General features: G+C 27.2%; 1 protein-coding gene and 2 pseudogenes across 1 annotated transcript; 2 read left to right on the plus strand and 1 right to left on the minus strand.

The window, feature by feature from the left end:
• Positions 1-5,226: 5,226 nt before the first annotated feature.
• On the minus strand, positions 5,227-6,292 carry LOC112599908 (annotated as a pseudogene).
• A 291-nt stretch (positions 6,293-6,583) lies between these two features.
• LOC112599909 lies at positions 6,584-10,436 on the plus strand (annotated as a pseudogene).
• A 2,960-nt stretch (positions 10,437-13,396) lies between these two features.
• LOC112599910 lies at positions 13,397-19,451 on the plus strand. The gene is made up of 5 exons (XM_025347029.1): positions 13,397-13,556; positions 16,524-17,491; positions 19,019-19,096; positions 19,170-19,259; positions 19,359-19,451. The coding sequence occupies exons 1-5, from the start codon at positions 13,397-13,399 to the stop codon at positions 19,449-19,451; spliced, it is 1,389 nt and encodes a 462-aa protein (XP_025202814.1).
• Positions 19,452-19,823: the final 372 nt, after the last annotated feature.

Genomic DNA, 19,823 nt, shown 5'->3' on the forward strand with positions numbered 1-19,823 from the left:
TGTAAATGTATCCATAATGTACAAAACCTAACCTTGAAAGTGAATAAAACAAAAAGTAATAATTAAACCATTCTAAGTTTTATTACAATGACAAATACAACTAATAAAGAAAAAAAGATATACATGTTTAAAATTAATAGATTTATTATTATTTAAAACTGGCCAATACTTAAAATAATATGATTATTTATAGAAAAAATTTAATATTACATAAATGCTATTTATTTATAATATATTTTTATCAGGAAAAAAAATGTTCTTCCATATTTTAGATTACAACTTAAACTCTAAGTCTTAAAACAAACGTTAACTATTTTAATTGCATAAATATTTAAGAAATTTCTAAGGTATTATGTAGATCAGATTTATAACATAGATTTAATAAAATTGTTTAAATTTAATATAAATTATATTTAACTTCAAAAAAATATATTTTTTTTTACCTATGCTTAAGACTATTAAGCAAATATAATACTTTGACTAAAATAAAGACGTAATAGTATTATATGTTTGTATCTACATATGTAATTTTACTGGTTGGTTATTTTAAGTCTTAACAATAAACATTCACTTCATCATCGTAATTATTATCATATAAATAAATCGTCGGATCCTAAACGGCTCCCGTCTATTGTTTGTTTATTTTCAAACGGCTCCCGTCGAAAAAAAATGTACAAACACGAATAATTGTATAATTGTAAACTCTACAATAATTATTAGACATATGAGTACCTGTTTAATTGAAAAAAAAAACAAGAGCTCGTTGAAAAAATCATTTATGAGTTTTCATCAAATAAAATAGCACGCATAGACTATATAAAAAGATTGTGCCTAACAAATTTACCCGATATATGATTTTTTTTTAGTATTTTTATTTATACAAATATTTTTTCCATTATTTATATTTTTTTAAATTTAAAATTTCATATTATACTATAAACTTTTTTTATATAATTTTAATAATTTACTTAGTGTACACCAAGACATTTTTAACCACACCTCTTTTGAGACAGTTCTAAGTCTAAGTTGTATAAAGTGAGAAGAAATGTATGTTGTTAAAAACTAGATTCATTTAAGAGTTCACCTGATCGTTAGACTTTTTGGACAAGAGCCGTTTGGAAAATGACTTTTTTGTAAAACGGTAGCCGAATGGGCTACGACCAAATAAATTTCTGCAAATAATAGCCTAAAATATAAAATAGATAGACATTGAATTGTTTTTAAGATTCTTTCTGCTTTTTTTTATCCATTTTAAATTTCATTGACTCAAGATTACTTATACTACAGCATATAGTTCAGTTTTAAGAAAAACTTCTTTGACTTTAAGTACACACATCCCAGCGGTATTCAGTTTATAAAATAATAACGTTAAGCGATTATAAGAAAATCAAACACAATTTTTGGACAGAAACACTTTTATTATTAATTAAAATAATCATGAAATATCTCACCGAGGTCCATAATATGACTGTCATACAGACACGCATACACACACACACGCACTCCTGTACAAATATACTAAACTATCAGTGGACATTTTTTTTAGCACCCTATAAATCTATGCTGTTTTTGGTTAATTAGCTAATATTTTATTATAATCCCATATAATAGTAACTTAATTTATATTAATTTTATAGTGACCTCCATGGGGTAAACCATACACCAGTAGTCCTCAAGTATTAACCAGTTACCCGAAGAACATTAATATTCTGTGATTTGGCCTTAGCCCTTAGATATGCCCTAAAATTTTTAGAAATATAAATCGTTCATACATATTATAGTATGGAGGGTGCTTTTTAATTTTTATAAAACACCCAAGATTTCCGTGAACAAAAAAAAATTGTTGGTATCCACTGTCATATGCAATGATAAAAAATAATTTAGACATCATTTCAGACAAATTGAATTCGGTATAGGTTTTAAATTTGTTTTCAAAATCAATTTATCGCATTAAAATATCATTGGTTGTACTTTTTTTGTAGTTCTTTAGTAAACAAATAACATATAATTTAATCACATGCAAAACTATGTGTCAGATAGCTGTGCGTGTCAACTTGAGCGCACATATATGTTATATACATTTCATAATTTGCACGATGCCGAGTACGTCTTCCGCAAATACTATTTTCACAGACGACACTCGCATTTGTCTCGATAGACAGTAAACGTCATTCGTTTGAAAATTACCATTTCTAACCCATTATAACGTCGACCTTATCCGACTTCTGCGTGACAATATATATATTAAAAGATATCTCTTATACCTATGGATATCGATCAAAACATTTTTTTTTATATAATAGATATTATATAATATAAGCAGTAAGCACTAAATCATTGTCAGTACACTGATGTGATTTCGATATCGTATACAAATACAAAGTAAGCGTCATTTGGATATTTCATAATATCATCCATCTCCTGTTCCGATATGTTTTAGCAATCGTATTTTGTTTTATCGACGTTTTAACAACTAAAGTCGAACAAAAAATATATACTTTAATTATAAATAATTAACAACACAATTTTTATCATTCATTTAACCGCTTCAGTTTTCGACTGAAAACAAAAACCTTATTTTATTTGCGATATTTGATTGTATAGATTCTCGGTAAACAAAAATTAAAAATTTATAATAATAAATAAAAAAAAAACTTTTATTTTTAAAATTGATTGGTTTTAATTTTTTTTTTTTTTTAAATAAACAACCTAATACATACCTTCTGAATTTCAGCTAATCACAGGAATATGTCATACTTCAAGACATTCTATGAATATTATTACATTTACTACCTATCATCACCCAATGGAGTTCTACATAATAAATTAAGTGAACTCAATAATACACAATACACCATATGCATAACACACGTATTATAAATTATAATTGAGTGTTTACGGAGGTTGAATAAAGCCATGTAGCAAGTATCTGCAATATTAATATGAGTAAGACATCGCATTTAGCTAAAATATCGTTTACATGATACATTAATATCATTAATTATGATATTTGTTTGATATTTATAGTTCAAATTCATTACAAAATATGTTTTAATGAGACAAATCAATAATCGATTATTAGTATTTCATAATAAACCAACATTATTATTTTTACTATATTAAAAAATAAATTAATACTTTTAAATACTTATATTTAGGTATGTACAATAATTTTTTTTTTTTTATTTTGCTGTACCTACCTAAATAAAACAAAACCAATAGGAGTACCAATCGAATCTAATACGTGATAATCGGTTATATAGTTTTTGTTGTTTTCAAAATTTACAAGTAACAACAAATACACAATAATTTCTATATACCTAAATAATATAATATTTAAGTACAAATATAAATATATAATGCAGGATCCAGCAAAAAATCTCTCATATTTCAAAATGTCATAGTTAAAAAAAAAGCTATAGATTATTTTTTATTTTATTTATTTATTTTTTTTTTTTAATAATAAATACTATGCCATCTTACAATCTAAACAAAATAATTATTTGGTTTTAAACATCATGTCTTTTAAATGGTGTTTTTCATTGTTATCACATTAACGAAGCCTTTCTCAAAAGTTATTCATAGCTGTTCGAGTCATTTCTGATGGAACAACAGCCATTTCCTAGGTTATTGCCTTTTTAAGTATTTGCAGAAATATGGGGCGATGATTGAACATTTGTGCTTTTAAAAATCCTCAAAGAAAATAACCACAAGTTGATAAATAGGGTAACTTTGAGAGCCAGGTGATGTTTTCTTACAAACAGCGAAGATGTCCAGAAAATAACTTTCTCAAAACTTCTAGTGAATGTCGCAGTCTGAGTTGTGGTTCCGCCTTGTCAAAACGTCTCTGTAAGCACTCAAAGAGGTAATCAACCAGAAAGTGCCTGTCATTCTACCAAAAATGACACGAACAGCTACAGACAACTTCCGATAAAGGTTTCGTCAATGTTTCAACAATAGAGAACGCCATTTACAAGACATAATATTCAAAACCAAATAATTATTTTATTTGATTAAGATGGCATAGTATTTTTTATTAAAAAATAAAAAGATTTTGCTATATCTTTGTTCATTTATTTGTAACTAATTTTGGAAATACAAGTGATTTTTCCAGAGCTGTATACACTACGAAACTCGGTTAACTAAAAAATTTGCTTGCCGAACCCTCCTCTCTCTCACCGACGCAAGGAGTTGCTACCATTGCATATTAAAATTTAAATAAAAAAATTTATGAAAGAAAATTATTGAATTGATGAAGATTACTATGGAGTATAAACTTTGTAATCATGACAAATTCAATTTTTTTATATATTAAATAGTATAATACTGTACTATAGTATAGTATTATTACTATATTATGGAAATTTTATGTATGATTTTATTTATAGGGATATAGTAATAAGTAAATAAAAATGATAATTTATTAAGTCAAATTAAAAATTAAAAATAAATATTAGCAATTTTTTTTTTTTTTTTACTTGAGGTAATTGATAAATAGAACATAATTTATTATGGACAAAACTATATGAAGCAAAACCATTCTATATCTGATCATTTTCATCGTAATAGATATATTATGTACTCGTAATGTATTTATATTTTATAAAATATACTAAATACATTTAAAATACATAATATTAATATTATAAAATAAACGCCGTCATCAATTTAAAAAAATAAATAATATTTGCGTATAGTTATACTAATTACTAATTAAATATTATCTAATGTTTAACAAAAAAATAAACTATTTTTACTTATTAAATATCAGATGACCAGAAAACTTGAATAATAGTTCAAAGATTAATTTCGAATCACTGCTTGAGCCAGAATGCATCATCAGTAGTCAATTATACTCACAATAATTACACACTATCATTATAATAATTATAGGTTATTGATATTAGTACCAATATTAAGATCATTGACACGTTATATTAAGAATGTACGAGTACAATATGTCACTGCTATACCTGCATTGTATACATTTGTATAATATAATTATTTATATTTTTATTACTCGTTTATAAACGGATTACATTCGAGTTGTTAATAAACACTATAGTTATCATACATTATGATAATAAACTATAAAAGACTTTTTTTAAATATTTTCCAATAATAGTGTTCAAGTAAATTACATATTTTCGTAATTCATCTTAAAATTAAACGTAATAAAGTAACAAAAAAAAATAATAATAATAATAATAAATAAATAAAACAGTGTAAATTACGGAAAAGACTGATTTATTTAGTAATGTCAATACATAATATTGATTAGATAAAAGTATTGTTTAGACTATGGCATTTTTGGGTTTGTAATAGATGAATTACATGTTGAATTAACAATTCTGAAACAAAATAAAAAATGAATAGTGTAAAATGTGTGATTAGACATAACATAAAGTGTAGGTATAATGTATTAGATTAAAATTTTATATTTTTCTAGTTTATAATATCATACAAATTATTTGAATAAAAAATCAGTTCTCAAATATAATAATGTGAAAATTAGATGTAGAAACAATAATATACTTTTACTGTATAAATTATAAAAAATCTTATATTCTCATATTTTATCATTTTCACTGATTTAAATTACTATATTAACAATATTCTGTGATTTTAAATTAATTTTAATGAATTTTAGGATGCAGACACTCAACAAATGTTCAAGTCTTACCAAACAATTTTGTAATTAATATATAGTAATTTATAAACCATTCAAAAGTTGAATGAACATTATAAAGAGATCAGGTATACTCACCATCAATTGGCTGGTGGCTGGGGCGGCCTTGGAGACGATCTTGATGGCCTTAGCAGATTGGACTTGTCCAACGACAACGATGTTCATGGATACTTTTTCAGCGCCCATTTTTGGTTTTGGTTGGTTTTCGTGGATTGAAATAGAGTAAAAACTAAAAACAAAAAAAAAAAAAAAAAATAGATAAATAATAATAATAATAATAATATAAAACGGTTAAGTTTTCAACGTTGTGTGATGATATTACGATTAAACGAATAAATTATATTATATTATAAATTATTATTATTGTTTTGTAAGTAGGTACTCACCAAAGAATAGATTTGCACAAAAAAAGTGTTATGCCGGAATCGAGAAGCCGGACATCTATTTATACCTCTGATTAGCGTCGGGCGGCATGGCGTGATCGAACAACAGTGTACGTCCGTTGGTCATCGACAAAGTGGTGCCACGTCTTCAAATGACGTTATATTATTGTTACTATGTTTATGCCGTTGTTGATATTAATATTTTAATACTTGAATACATTTGAATAATGATACGCTCACGCCATATAATATTATTTTAACTCTATATATAATCATAATATTAAATGAACTTTCAATAACTGAATATTACGATTCGTTTAGGAAGTTGATAAATAATAATTTATTACAAGTATATTTAGGTCATATCCCATAGCAAATAATGATTTTTCGGCACAATTGACGATAATATTATAAATGGTGGTTGAATATTTCATTACAGTATTTATTGGAAATTTTAAACGAAATAGTAAATGCACGTTGTGTTATATAGATTTAATAAAGAATAACGAAAATGACCATCGCAAAAGTCAGTGTTTATGTTAGGTACCTGGTACATAATAAATTGTGCTTAAAAGCATTACATTAATATGTAATAATATGTATATGATATATTTTTACCGGGTAAAAATTAAATAATAATCTTAAAACGTAGCTTTAGCAACCCCGTTTTGACGTGACAATACATGTTTAAGACAAAAGCGAAGATAGGTGAAGGGGTTAAATTTAATTTAATAAAAAAAAAAAAAAAACTTATCGACTATATTTTTGTTCACATCAAATTTATCGTAATTTTAAAAATAGATACCTAATATAATAACATATATTATGTATAAAAATAATGTATTAAGCATAATATTATGATTTACATTATTTTAAATCAATACGTCACATACAAGACTAAAATATGTAAATGAATAACTTAAAATGTTTTTTTATTATTATTAAATCCACGTATCTACATTAAACCTAACAAAATGAATAGATTAAAAAAAAAAAATTATAAATCAATACTTTATTTAAAAAATTGTCTTAACATGAGTGTTCACCAATTTAAAATTATTTTTTAATTTAGACATAGCAGAGAATAAACTATTTTTTTTTTAGATAATTATTTGTATATTTTAAAAGTACAAAGTAAATTATTAATATTATTATTTAAAAATTATATTTTACATTCAAATTATTGTTTTAAGTACACTATATTAATCGGGGACTCAATATGCAGTGATATAAAAATGAGCTAAGAATAAATAGGTTTTAAAATTGAGTAAATAATCATGTTAATCACATATACTACCAAAAGTAGACTAGTTAAAGTTATCAACGTTAAGGACGTTTATTTATAAGCAAATAATCAACAAACAAGATGCTGAATTCAAAAATATGAATTTAATATGGAAAAAAAATATAAACTAAATGGTTTTTAAAAAATGTTGAACCTATGATTCTATGTATAGATCATACATAATAATTATGCAACTTGCAATTTTTTCAAACTATATTTTTATTTTATTCATTTTTTTTTTTTTTTTTGAATCATTATTTCTATAATTCTAGTATTTTACCTCTCCAATAATATAATACTTAATATATTCATTAGTTATTAAAATGTTATGATGTGCATTGAGTAAAATTTTATTTAAATATTTCAAATTTTAAATCTCAAGTAAATATATTATAAAACTTTTATACATAGAATATTACATTAAATTAATTTATTGTATTTTATCATTTTACCGAGTACCTATACTCTGAAGCCAATATTATTTAAATGTAAATTAAAATATTAATTTTATTTAATAAAAAAAATCTAATTTTCACTATGTATTTAAATTTTATGAATATTTTAATATTATCATTCACTAGTATATTACCTATTTAGCGTAATTTCCCTATACCTAACACAAAAAAGTGCGAATCCAAATAATTATTCTCGGCCCACAAGCACAATCACCCTATGTTTCTATTTTCTATCTATAATAGGGTAAAATAAACAAGACTGATGTTTAAACCCTTTCCTCTCATTGCATATATTTTTATAAAATTTTATGAAATAGTTTGTTTCATAAAAAGCTTAAAAAGGCTTGGCATGGCGCGTTGGCTGCTTCCAGTTGCGGAATGCAACTGAGAGTAAGTAACGGTTAGTAGCTGCTAACTCCCGGATGGGTGACCACTCGGGATCATAGTGGTTAAAAACCTTGCCACACATACACGTGTTTACTATCAACCGTAACAATCGTAAAAATACAACCTACCGTACCAACCTTACCTCCTACCACAGTTCATAACCCCTACAAACAGCTAATGGCTCTAGTTGCCGGGCTTAAGTTCAATAAAAAAAAAATAAAAAAAAGCTTAGAAGTATAATATTATTATTCATATGTACACACAAATTTAGTTATTTTATAATAATATAAATATAAAATAGTCCATATTATGTTTGTTTAAATTCACAATCTTGAATATTTCACTATTTAAATATCCAATTCGTGAAAATATTGATTTTACTAAGTGGATACTACATACATATGTATACTGATTTAATATTATTCAACTTACTACAACCTACTAATAAACTTTACTTTAAACTATATAAGTAATAGCTATAATATATTTTATACACAATGAGTGTAATTTTCGATCTCAAACTACCATCAATTAGGTCCATACGTCAATACTATATTCCATAGCTGATTATAAAATAATATAAATTAAGTACTAACAAAAAAACTGACTTTTATTATTTTATCCTTTTAGTACACAATTTTTCAATAATGTATATTAAATGTGTATAAATGTTATTGCAATCCATATTTAGATATGATACTATAGAATTTTAATTAAAATTAATTTTCATGTACTAATGGCTTCTTTTTAGGACATTTTTTAATTCCTCCTACCAACAGGTACCCACTGGTTCCCTGTAATAAATATGAATATTTTTTTATTGTCAAGCTATAATATAACTACTTATTATAAGAATATAATAATATACAATAAATCATCGTATTTTAAATGTGTTATTTTTCGCAATACGTGTGATTTAAACATTTTTAATTTATCAGTTTTGTTCAAATTATGCGAGTACAATTCATATAATCACGCGCTTTATTTTACCACAATAATAATATTAATAGATATCACGCCACAATGCCCCACCTTCATCGTCCAACTCGAATGTTTGTATAAAAAGACGTCCAGCTCCTCGATTCCGGCATAACACATTTTTTGTGCAAATCTATTCTTTGGTGAGTACCTACTTACAAAACAATAATAATTTATAATATAATTTAATTTATTCGTTTAATCGTAATATCATCACACAACGTTGAAAACTTAACCGTTTTATATTATTATTTATTTATTTTTTTTTTTTGTTGTTTTTAGTTTTTACTCTATTTTAATCCACGAAAACCAACCAAAACCAAAAATGGGCGCTGAAAAAGTATCCATGAACATCGTTGTCGTTGGACAAGTCCAATCTGCTAAGGCCATCAAGACCGTCTCCAAGGCCGCCCCAGCCACCAGCCAATTGATGGTGAGTATTTGTAACTAAGCATACTCATTATAAAACGTATAATACAGTATTAAATACATACTTGGTAGTTAGATAAATATTAATTATAAAGTTACTTTTATTTGATTCATTCTAATTTATTTTCAATGTATACGATTGTTAGGTTTTTTCTGTATGGCATTATTTTACAATCAAGTTTATATCATAAATTGTTCAAATTCAAACAAATTGTAAATTCAATAACTAATATTTATTTTATTCTCCAGTAGATATATCTGTATAGTTAAATACAATATTTAAATTTATTATTATTAATTGTTATACCCTCTAATAACATCTGATTATTTATTTTTTATCCCAACTAAATATAAACAAAGCAATAATTAATTAAATTATTATGAAACGAGACAAAAAATTATAAAATTTTATTTTTTTTACTCTCAGTTCAACGTAAAAAAAAAATATTTGATGAATCGACAATAAAAAATTACTAAAATAATCAATTATTTTCAATTAAGATATTGTAAGAAACTGTAAAAAAATTTGAAACACTCTCAAAAATTCGTTTAAGAATAATATTTTATAATAATAATAAAATATATGTAGTTAAAGTCTTGAAATAAAATCTCTAATTAATTTTAACTTCGAAGTTTGTATTGTAAGTTGAACATTTATACTTATTACAATACCTTTACTTATTTATTTTTTATTTTTCAGAACTGTTAATTCGCCATGTAATTCATACGTCACAAACTCAAAAATGCTATAGTCCAAATATTACAATAATATGTAATTATACCAAAATGTATGTAAATGAATAATATGTACATCACAAAATAAATCAGTTTTCTCCACTATTTGACTATTATTTTATTTTTTGTGCCTATCAAGACATTTGAAAATAATTTTCTTTTCATAAAATAAAATAATACACTATAGTTTATATGTATTGTTACATATTTTAAATTATATATGAAGTACATAATATGACTATATATATAAATATACCTATATATTAACTTTAAAAATATAAAATAATTTTTAATCAAAATAGCATACTATTATCAAATTGTATATCTGAATCATAATATTGATTATGGATGTAAACTTTTATTTTGAGTTTATAAAAGGTAAATAAAATTATAAATAATATTTATATAATTATAAATTACATCATACATCGTATCAAAATCTATAACTACGTAAAACATTTTTATTTACAAAAAAAAAAATAATAATATTTTACAATTACAACACAGCAATAATAATCTAATAAATAGGTGATACGTTTATTATAAAACAATATTGGAAATTTTTAAAATGCATATATTTGATTATTTTAATCAAATTTTAATTTACAATACCAATAGGTAAAATGTATTTTGTTAAGTAAGAAAAAAAATTATATAATATTATTCATTATTGTTACAAATCAATTAAAAATATACCTACATATTCATAAAAGTTTAAAGCAATTATAACACCTCCTCAAAAGAGTTTATAACTGTGCTTTAGGAGAAAGAATCTAATTAGAATAAATAAATTAATTAGTTATATTACAATATTTTAGCTTTTAATCATATTATTAATTTATAATAACAGTTAACGTAAAAATTATTTCAATAAAATCGTCGTAAGAGAAATTATTATTGAAAAAACATAAATAATATATTTTTGAACATTTTTAAACTAGGTATTGATATTATGAGTATTTATTGTATTTTTAATGCGAAATTGAATGAACTAATATTTAAGGCTTTGTTGCTTAAATACTATATTAATTTTAAGGACGATGGCATTAGTGTTAACATAATAGTAAGTATTGTAATTATAAAATGGAATATCAATAAATATTTTCATATTCTATAACAATAAACAATTATTTTTTCCATAAAATAATTGAAAATTGAATATCATTAATCTATTGTGTAAATCAACCGTAGTAAATAAAATCGGTTTATTGAAAATAGATTTGAGTAGCGAATTTAAAATGATTTTGAGGTTCCGAAAGTGTGTAGATATGTTCTCCCCGTTGAGGAATACTATAGAAAAAATAGATTGAATTCGTACAATGTAAATTAGTTTTAATAATATTATTAATTTAAAATATATGAAAAAGATTTATAAATTTAATACAATTCATTTTTACTTTTTGTATAATGTTTACTACAGGTAGTTATTGTTTCTTTTACAATCATTACATTATTTTAAATGTTTAATTCACATTATAGGCTGTTTTTATTATTACAATAATAATGTTATCATTCTACAATAAATAAAAAACAGTATTATATTTTATTATTCTAACAACCACAACATTCTTAAATATTAATAGTAGATTTGTTATAAATTAATATTTTTTATCGTAGTAGGTACGTTTTAAATTAACTTAATATTTGTTTTTTGGAATCATAGAAATAAAAATAATTTGAATAAAATTATATGTATAAAATACCTGAGTCACTTTATTAACTAATAAATAATCTAAGAGGTAATCAAATTATTTAAATAATATTTATTATAGCTGATTTCTTTATTTTTATTAGTACTGTTGTGAATATTCTAAGTTTATAATAGCTCGAGATAAGCTATTATTTTTTTCTAGTGAACGTTGATAAATTTAACAATATCAATTTTATCTTGATTTATAATTCAAATATTTTTCGATTGTTTTAAACTTAAATTGTCATCAATATAATTTTTCTATAAATAGAAAGTAATAAAAACCAATAAATATCTACTTAAAAACTCATTATTGATTGATATTTTAGAACGACTAATGACTATAATAATTACAAGAAACAAAGGTTTATCTAAAAATTTGAAATTTATTTCTATTAGGAAGTATCTACACTCTATAATTACATATATCAAAATATTAATTTTGTATTTTTCATATTTTTAAGTGCATGTTTCTGCATATTTTTTAATTCTTAGTGTATTGAATTGAACTCTCTGGCAATAATGTCAATAGTGACGATTAAAATTCAATAAATTAATATGTGTTAATTTAATAAAGTATAGTAGAATAGACAATTTAGGATTATCTGTGTTTTCAAAATTTTTATAGACGATAGTATACCTATTTAGTTAAATTAATTTCGGTCAAAATGCAATTGTGCAATACGTCAAACCTATGATTACGAAAAAAAAAAAAAAATTAAAAACGTAAAAATTAATTTAATTGTTTTAATCAAAACGTTTGATACGGGTAGGCTGTAGGCGCAATCGTTTCAAAGGCCAAAATTTAAGTCAATACTAACTCCTTGAATAATGTACCCTATAAATATTTAACGACATACAATTTATGTATAGTATATGGTCGTAAATTATATACACGCACACCGATCGATTACTGTAATATAAATATATAAACATTGTCCAATTCAAGTATAGAAAATTACTATGCAATATAATATTTTATACGAAAATACACATATTGATATAATTGTATAGATATAGTATCTATATATACGGCACACCGTGGACAACACATTTAGGTACGCCCCCACATCACTTTAACGTTATACCTGTGTAAAGGCCTTTGGAAATATTGTTGCCGAACGATAGCACTGACTCAAAAAAGAACATCATTATCGTCAATCCATTTTACGGGTGCACGAAATTGTGTACCTATTACACAGAATTGTGTTGGCGTTTGACTGAGTCTAATTTATTTATAACACCCTGCTGCTTTAGCAATTGTTGCAGTGATCTTTGGTGCATGTAATCGTGTTGAGACCACGTATACTCCGGTGAACACAATATTATTAGCGTCGACTCGTTTGAGTTTTTTTCGGGCGTAAAATGAAAATCGATAAGCGCGCTGACGATGTCAACGACGACGTCTGTTACGGGTACATGCGTTTGACACACACATTGGCAGTATGCTGTGGATTACCCATCACTCGCAGGCGAACCGACGGTGTCGGCGAACACTACGATGGAGACTCGGACGAAGTACGAGGTATAAAATATTATGCTCAGTCACAGCAGTAGTTATCGTAAAATTATTTTTGGTATTTTTATAATATTTAACAATGTAAAATTTCTGCACGACCGATATTGACGAATGTGATCGCGATTTACGCCTTTGCAGTTCCCGAATAGTAGACAAAATTATTAGAGATGGACAATGAGTGAAATGAGGATCGTTACACTAGAGACTTTGGCTACTTGTCTTTAGAGAATCGTGATATTAATTACTAAGATACCTGATACCTTATATTATATACGAAGTACCGAGTATTGGAAATTATTTGCGATTCTATAGATTAGAATGTTTTAATCGTTAGACTGCAAAATTTTGAAAGTTTTTTTTTTATTTTTATAATAGTTATAAATTATAAAAATATAATAAAACATTAATTAATTATTATAAATGTATAATCAAATACAATGTTATTTACCTAATTTATCATAAACAATTAAAATTGCAAAATAGATCATCATTGAAGCAAAAATTGAATTGGAGAAGTATATACCATAAACAATTTTTGAAGAACACAGTGTGTCGTGTTTAATTAAATATTGAAAACCACCTAGTTAAATAGTATAGACACTCGATAGTTAAATTAATTTCACCATATACTTAAAATATGTAAAATAATATTTATACTTATAAGAAAATCTGGTTTATAATAATTTAAATAAATAACATTGAAACCTATAATCACAAGTAAGTAATAATAAAAAGATAAATTATATTTTATTTTATTATTTCAACAAATATGTAATTATTTTAATATAATAATAATAACCAACGGTTTTTTAATTTTTTTAAATAATTAGTACGCTCACCCAAATTCAAAGGTGTAAGCTAAAATAAAAGATATTATCATAAATAAGAAATAAAAAATATTTTTGAGGTGAGGCCTGCAGTTCCTCATAGTGTAGCCCGAGTAACTCTAAATGAACTGGGACGCACTAGAGCTAAATCAAAAATATGACTTTTTTTTCGTGGAACGCACTTGAAACATTAAAAAAGGGTCATTTCGGGACGCACTCGGAAAACTCCCACTGAGAGTTGAGACCGTATTATGTTCTAATCTGGTATGTATATCTACGTGTGCAAAAAATACGGCTCGATTTGGTTAGATTATGTGTAAATTGTTACAATAGATTTGAAACCACAAGAAAGTTGGTGAATGATAAGTATAATTGTTATAGTGCTCTACAATTCACATTAATTTAATTAATGCCTTCTATACCTCATATAACTCGTTAAGTACAGTGATTGATCAATTCACCGAGTACGGAAGTTGTGTGGGACATACAGATATCAAAACTGTTCATTAAAATAATATAATAAAGATAAAAACTATATCTAAACTAAATATAAATACTACACATATTCATATTAATAAAAACTTTTAATCTTAGTAAAAAAAAAAAAAAAAAAAAAATGAGTATTTAGAAGTATCTACCGTTGAATAGGTATATTTTACAAGACACTCGATACATAGTGTAAAAGTGTACCACAATAAAAAGTTATTGATGTTTCTCGCGGCTGTATCGGAATTCTAGATACACGATACAATATTGTTCTTAAGAAATGTATGTAAAATATTCGAATAAAAAATACTGCCCAACTCTTGTAATTTTATCGATATCCACAGTTTTCTATTTTTTAATAATTTCAATATGTATTTCGGAAGAATCAATTTAACCACTTAGGCGCCAGTTAGCTGCACTCGCCACGTACGCTAATATATAATACAAGAGTACCAATGTCTCAGTATTCTATTATCCTTACAAATTTTTACTTCCCCTGTTAAATATATCTTAGGTTAAAGAAACCGAGATAAAATATATACTAAAATATTGTTACCCCCCTAAAACGACATTTTTATTGGGAAGGGGGTGAATATTGCATGTTATATTGGTCAATCGAAAAATTTTCAATAGATCTGTATAACTAGAAAACATTATGATATTTTTAATTTGTGTCAAATATTATTTTATTAAAATTTTCTACAAAATACAACAGATATTTTTTGACATTTCTTCACGTACAAACTATATAAATATGGCTATACAATATATTATATACATGTAATGAAAGAAAAAATAACTGTTCAAACGTCACAGGATCGCCATTTTCAAAAAGTGAAAAAAAAATTAATGCTAGTTGAAAAAAAATGGTTAAAAACTTATAGCCGACCCAAACCCAACGCATATTTGTCAGTGTAAAAAAAAATAAAATATTTAATCTTCGTCTAAACGACGACAGGTGCGCTCGAATTACGACCCACGTCAGTACCATTTTAGATGAATTGCATCCCGGACTTAATTTGTGTGATTTTTTTCACATGCCGGAATGTCAGTAGTTTTAGATAATTTATATAATTTTTTTAGTATTTAATTATTTAAGTAAAACGTTTAATTAACTACATATTTTCAAGTAAATTATTAGTTACGGTTCATAATATTATTATTTGTATTGCAATGAATTTAATTTCATATTAATTTACTACATAAAGTTAACACTTGAATTTACAATTACTTTTTGCACATAAAAGCTTTCTTAGTAAAAAACCAGGATACAACTTCTCGAAATTATTAAATGTAGCATAACAGTCATAAATAATTTATGAACTTTACATTAAATTAAGAAACCCCAAATTCAATTTAAAAAAGTGCAGTACACACTTTGACAGGGATCAGAACGAAAACAATAAACTATTTAACAGCAGGGGTTGTATAATTTATTTAAAGCACACGCAACGAGTGATAGTAAATAAGGTACGCGAACTTCGTGAATTTTGTAAATTATACATCGCGTTTATCACGATGACACAATATAAACCATACAAAAACGTGAACTGCTTATCGGAATTCGTTATAGACACTTGTTGACACTTTTTGGAGCCCTATAGAATTTTATGTTTTCCTCTTGAAATATTTTCTTGATATGCTCCGCGTGTTCGTATAGCTACCAACGGTATTACCATATCGTTACGGCTGGACATATCGTTACAAAAAACTGTCCAACGTCGACGTCGATTAGAAAACAAAGTGACCATAGTAAAAACTATAAATAATTTATTGTCTCCTCGGTTTTTCGAGCCCACAGGACACAAGTACGCGTTCGACTGGCGCGTCGTGCACGTGTGGCTGGCGTACGCGACCCTGGACGCGTTTATCATATACTACAACTACCTGGAAGCTTCCGGTTACGTCGGCGCGTCGTTCCGGAAGTGTTTCGAGGAGTCGTACTGCTTCGCGGTCATCGAGCTGGCCAACCGGAACCTGGGCCCGTTCTCGACGTTGGCGTGCGCCATGTTCTACGGGCGCCGGCACAAGGCGGCCGCGCTCGCCGGCACGGAGCGCGTGCTGGCGTTCATCCGGGAAACGGACCGGGACGCGGCCGCGCTGCTGTCGCCGGCCGCCAAGTACTACTCGGCCGCGATGATCGTCGCGTACTCGGCGCTCATATGGATGTACACGGCGGCCGTACCGGTGACCGTCATATTTTTGTACAGCGCCAACGCGCTGAGCCAGATAGCCGTCTACAGCCTGGCCACGTTCCAGTACTACGTGCTGGGCCACGGTTACGCGCGCATCGGCCAGCTGCTCGAGTCGGACGCGGCGGGCCGGGACGCGCGCCGGTCGCTGGCCGCGCGCGTGGCCCGCCTGGCCCGGGTGTCCGACGAGTTTGGCCGGCAGGCGGGCCACCTGAATCGGGCGTACTCGGCGGCCCTGTTGCTCAAGTGGCCGTACACCGTCGTCCGCATCACCATGGTCGTTTTCCGCATCATCGAGCTGTGGGCCGCCGCGCAGAGCAGCCTCCCGTTCGCCCGCGTGGCCGCCGTACTCGTCGTCGAGCACGTGGGCGAGATATTCCTGTTCCTGGTCCAACTGTCGTATTTCTGTTACGCGGGCGCCCGTCTGTCCAGTCAGGCACGTGCGTTTTTGTTCGTAGACCTTATACTCGGTGTTCGCGCAAGTTGGTATGATAATCGGACACCCCCCCCCCCCTGGTCGAGAAGTCAAGCGCCGCCGTTCAGCTGGAACGTGCAGTGTCCGGCAATATTGCGACGTTGCGCGCTCTGCTATTTTAGCTGGCCGTATACGTTGCAGGTCTTCACATTATATTAGTATGTCGTTATTGCTGCTGTTGTCAACTCCTGCCAGTTGGGAAAAAAAAGTACGTGTTTTTGCTTGAATGCACTATTTTATTGGTATTTTACCATTTTTTTGTCTATTGATGCGATTATTATCGACTCACCGACTTTTTCCACCAGTTCCGGTAAGTCAGGAGAAATCAAATCTGCAGCTCGGGATACTTGCCAGCTCTGGTCAAAGGATACAGATTTCCTATTCCTTTTTGAGGTATACCTCTAATTTTATTATTATTATCAAGGACATTATTATTATTATTATTATTTACATAATTGAGTTGTTTCTTTTCGTTAAAATAAAAGATGGCATACATTTTATAGTTTATAATATATTGTTCGTTTTCGTTTTCTTTTATTATTTTATTATTTATGTTCCCACCCCTCCCATCAGAGCACGAGTCATCGTCGTCCACGAGCCAATCGAGGTAAGTCCGGCGTTGGCGAAACACTCAGTATAAGGTCTATGGTTTTATTAAACGCCCGACGATAACGATAACGTCATGATATTTTACTCAAAATTTAGTTATTATTTTTCGTTATGATTATTACTTAACGATTTTGGAAGTTTACAGCGGAGGGAAACACTGTCAGCCGGATTGACCGTTGTTTTACGCAAGTCTTGAGGAGATCGACAATTTTTTTTTTTACAACAATAACGTTTTAAATATAATATGCGTATACGTGGTAAACAGTCAATTGATCACACACATTTGGCCGTCGCATAGTGTAATAAAGTAGCGAAATAATGATCAGCATATTTTGTAGGTAATAAGTAATATTTTAGACAATTATAAATAATAAGACTTATGTTGTAACAATTATTGAAAATGTCATACATTTATATATATTTCACACCACGCTTTAATTATCATTTTTAATATTATGGTACTGTGTTGCTCTTTAAACCACGGATAAGAGAAGTTGTTATATATATATATATTATGTATATGCGACCAATTTGATATATGACTAAATTTACCAAATTTTTCAAGACTTACGACTATGTTTTTCGTCTATTTTACTAACAGCCGTATACTTGAATTAAAACACTCGTTCGATTTATATTTAAAAAAATACAAAATCAAATTACTATATAAAAATTAAACCAATTTATGCAAAAAAAAGTAAAACAAAAAACTCATAGAAGATTAATAAAAAAACACATTAATTGATTTAATAGCAGTAATGTGAAGTTGTCAACTTGTAATGCTTAAGATGATTTCTGTTGTAATAATGTTCAAAAATGTATTGTACTAGTTAGTATAATATAATAATACTAATTACATAATTGAATTATCGCCTGCAGGCTAACAGGACTGCAGCGAGCTTACAAAAATTTAAACTTCAACATAGATCTCACATGGACTTGGATCTTAAAAAAACGGTAAAATGTTTAAATTATTGTTATTAAAATTAAAATAGAGAATAGTAATAATAATTTTATATTGTGACTTTAGATTAACATTTTTTGGATACAATTAAATGCTAGGAAAATAAATTCAACAATTGGAGGATTTTTTATTGTTAATATGGACCTAATGAAAGCTGTAAGCTTATGAAAATAACTCGAATTGAACGTTTATATATAAACATAAATTCCTTTTATAAATGGTTATGTTATAATAATAATACATTTTATTTTATAGATATGCGGTGTCATTGCAACATATTTCCTAGTACTAATTCAATTCAAAAGTCAAAAAGGAAAATCCAAACCTTTGTATCACATTTGGAATTAGATCTTAATGAAAACTTTTAAAACACAAAAACAATGTCAAAATCAAAATTAAAATAAAAAAAAAAAGCAATATCGGTACCTATTTGAAACTGAAATGTAAATTGAAAAATGAGTACCGGTATTTAAAATTGAAATCAAAATCAGAAAAAAAGAAACCAAAAATCAAAATAGGAAAAAATGATTTTAGTTTCAAATATTGTTCCTTGTTATTCTATGTATTACAATAATTAAATATATCTACAAATTATTATATATTATTATGGATCAAATGTGTAAGACGAATATGGTAATATATATTTTTATTAGAAAAAATCAACATTTTCTAATATATATATATATATTAGAATTTTCGAAATATGTATAAATAATATAT

This window comes from Melanaphis sacchari, unplaced genomic scaffold, assembly GCF_002803265.2.
Source record: "Melanaphis sacchari strain LSU unplaced genomic scaffold, SCAv2.0 Contig568_pilon_pilon, whole genome shotgun sequence".
NCBI lineage: Eukaryota > Metazoa > Arthropoda > Insecta > Hemiptera > Aphididae > Melanaphis > Melanaphis sacchari.

Bases quoted from the DNA above. Each gene is read 5' to 3' on its own strand.
- LOC112599910 (XM_025347029.1), top strand. From the start codon at position 13,397: ATGAAAATCGATAAGCGCGCTGACGATGTCAACGACGACGTCTGTTAC. The intron at 17,492-19,018 runs GCACGTGCGTTT...TATCGCCTGCAG, and splicing joins GCGCCCGTCTGTCCAGTCAG to GCTAACAGGACTGCAGCGAG. The intron at 19,260-19,358 runs GTAAGCTTATGA...TTTATTTTATAG, and splicing joins ATATGGACCTAATGAAAGCT to ATATGCGGTGTCATTGCAAC.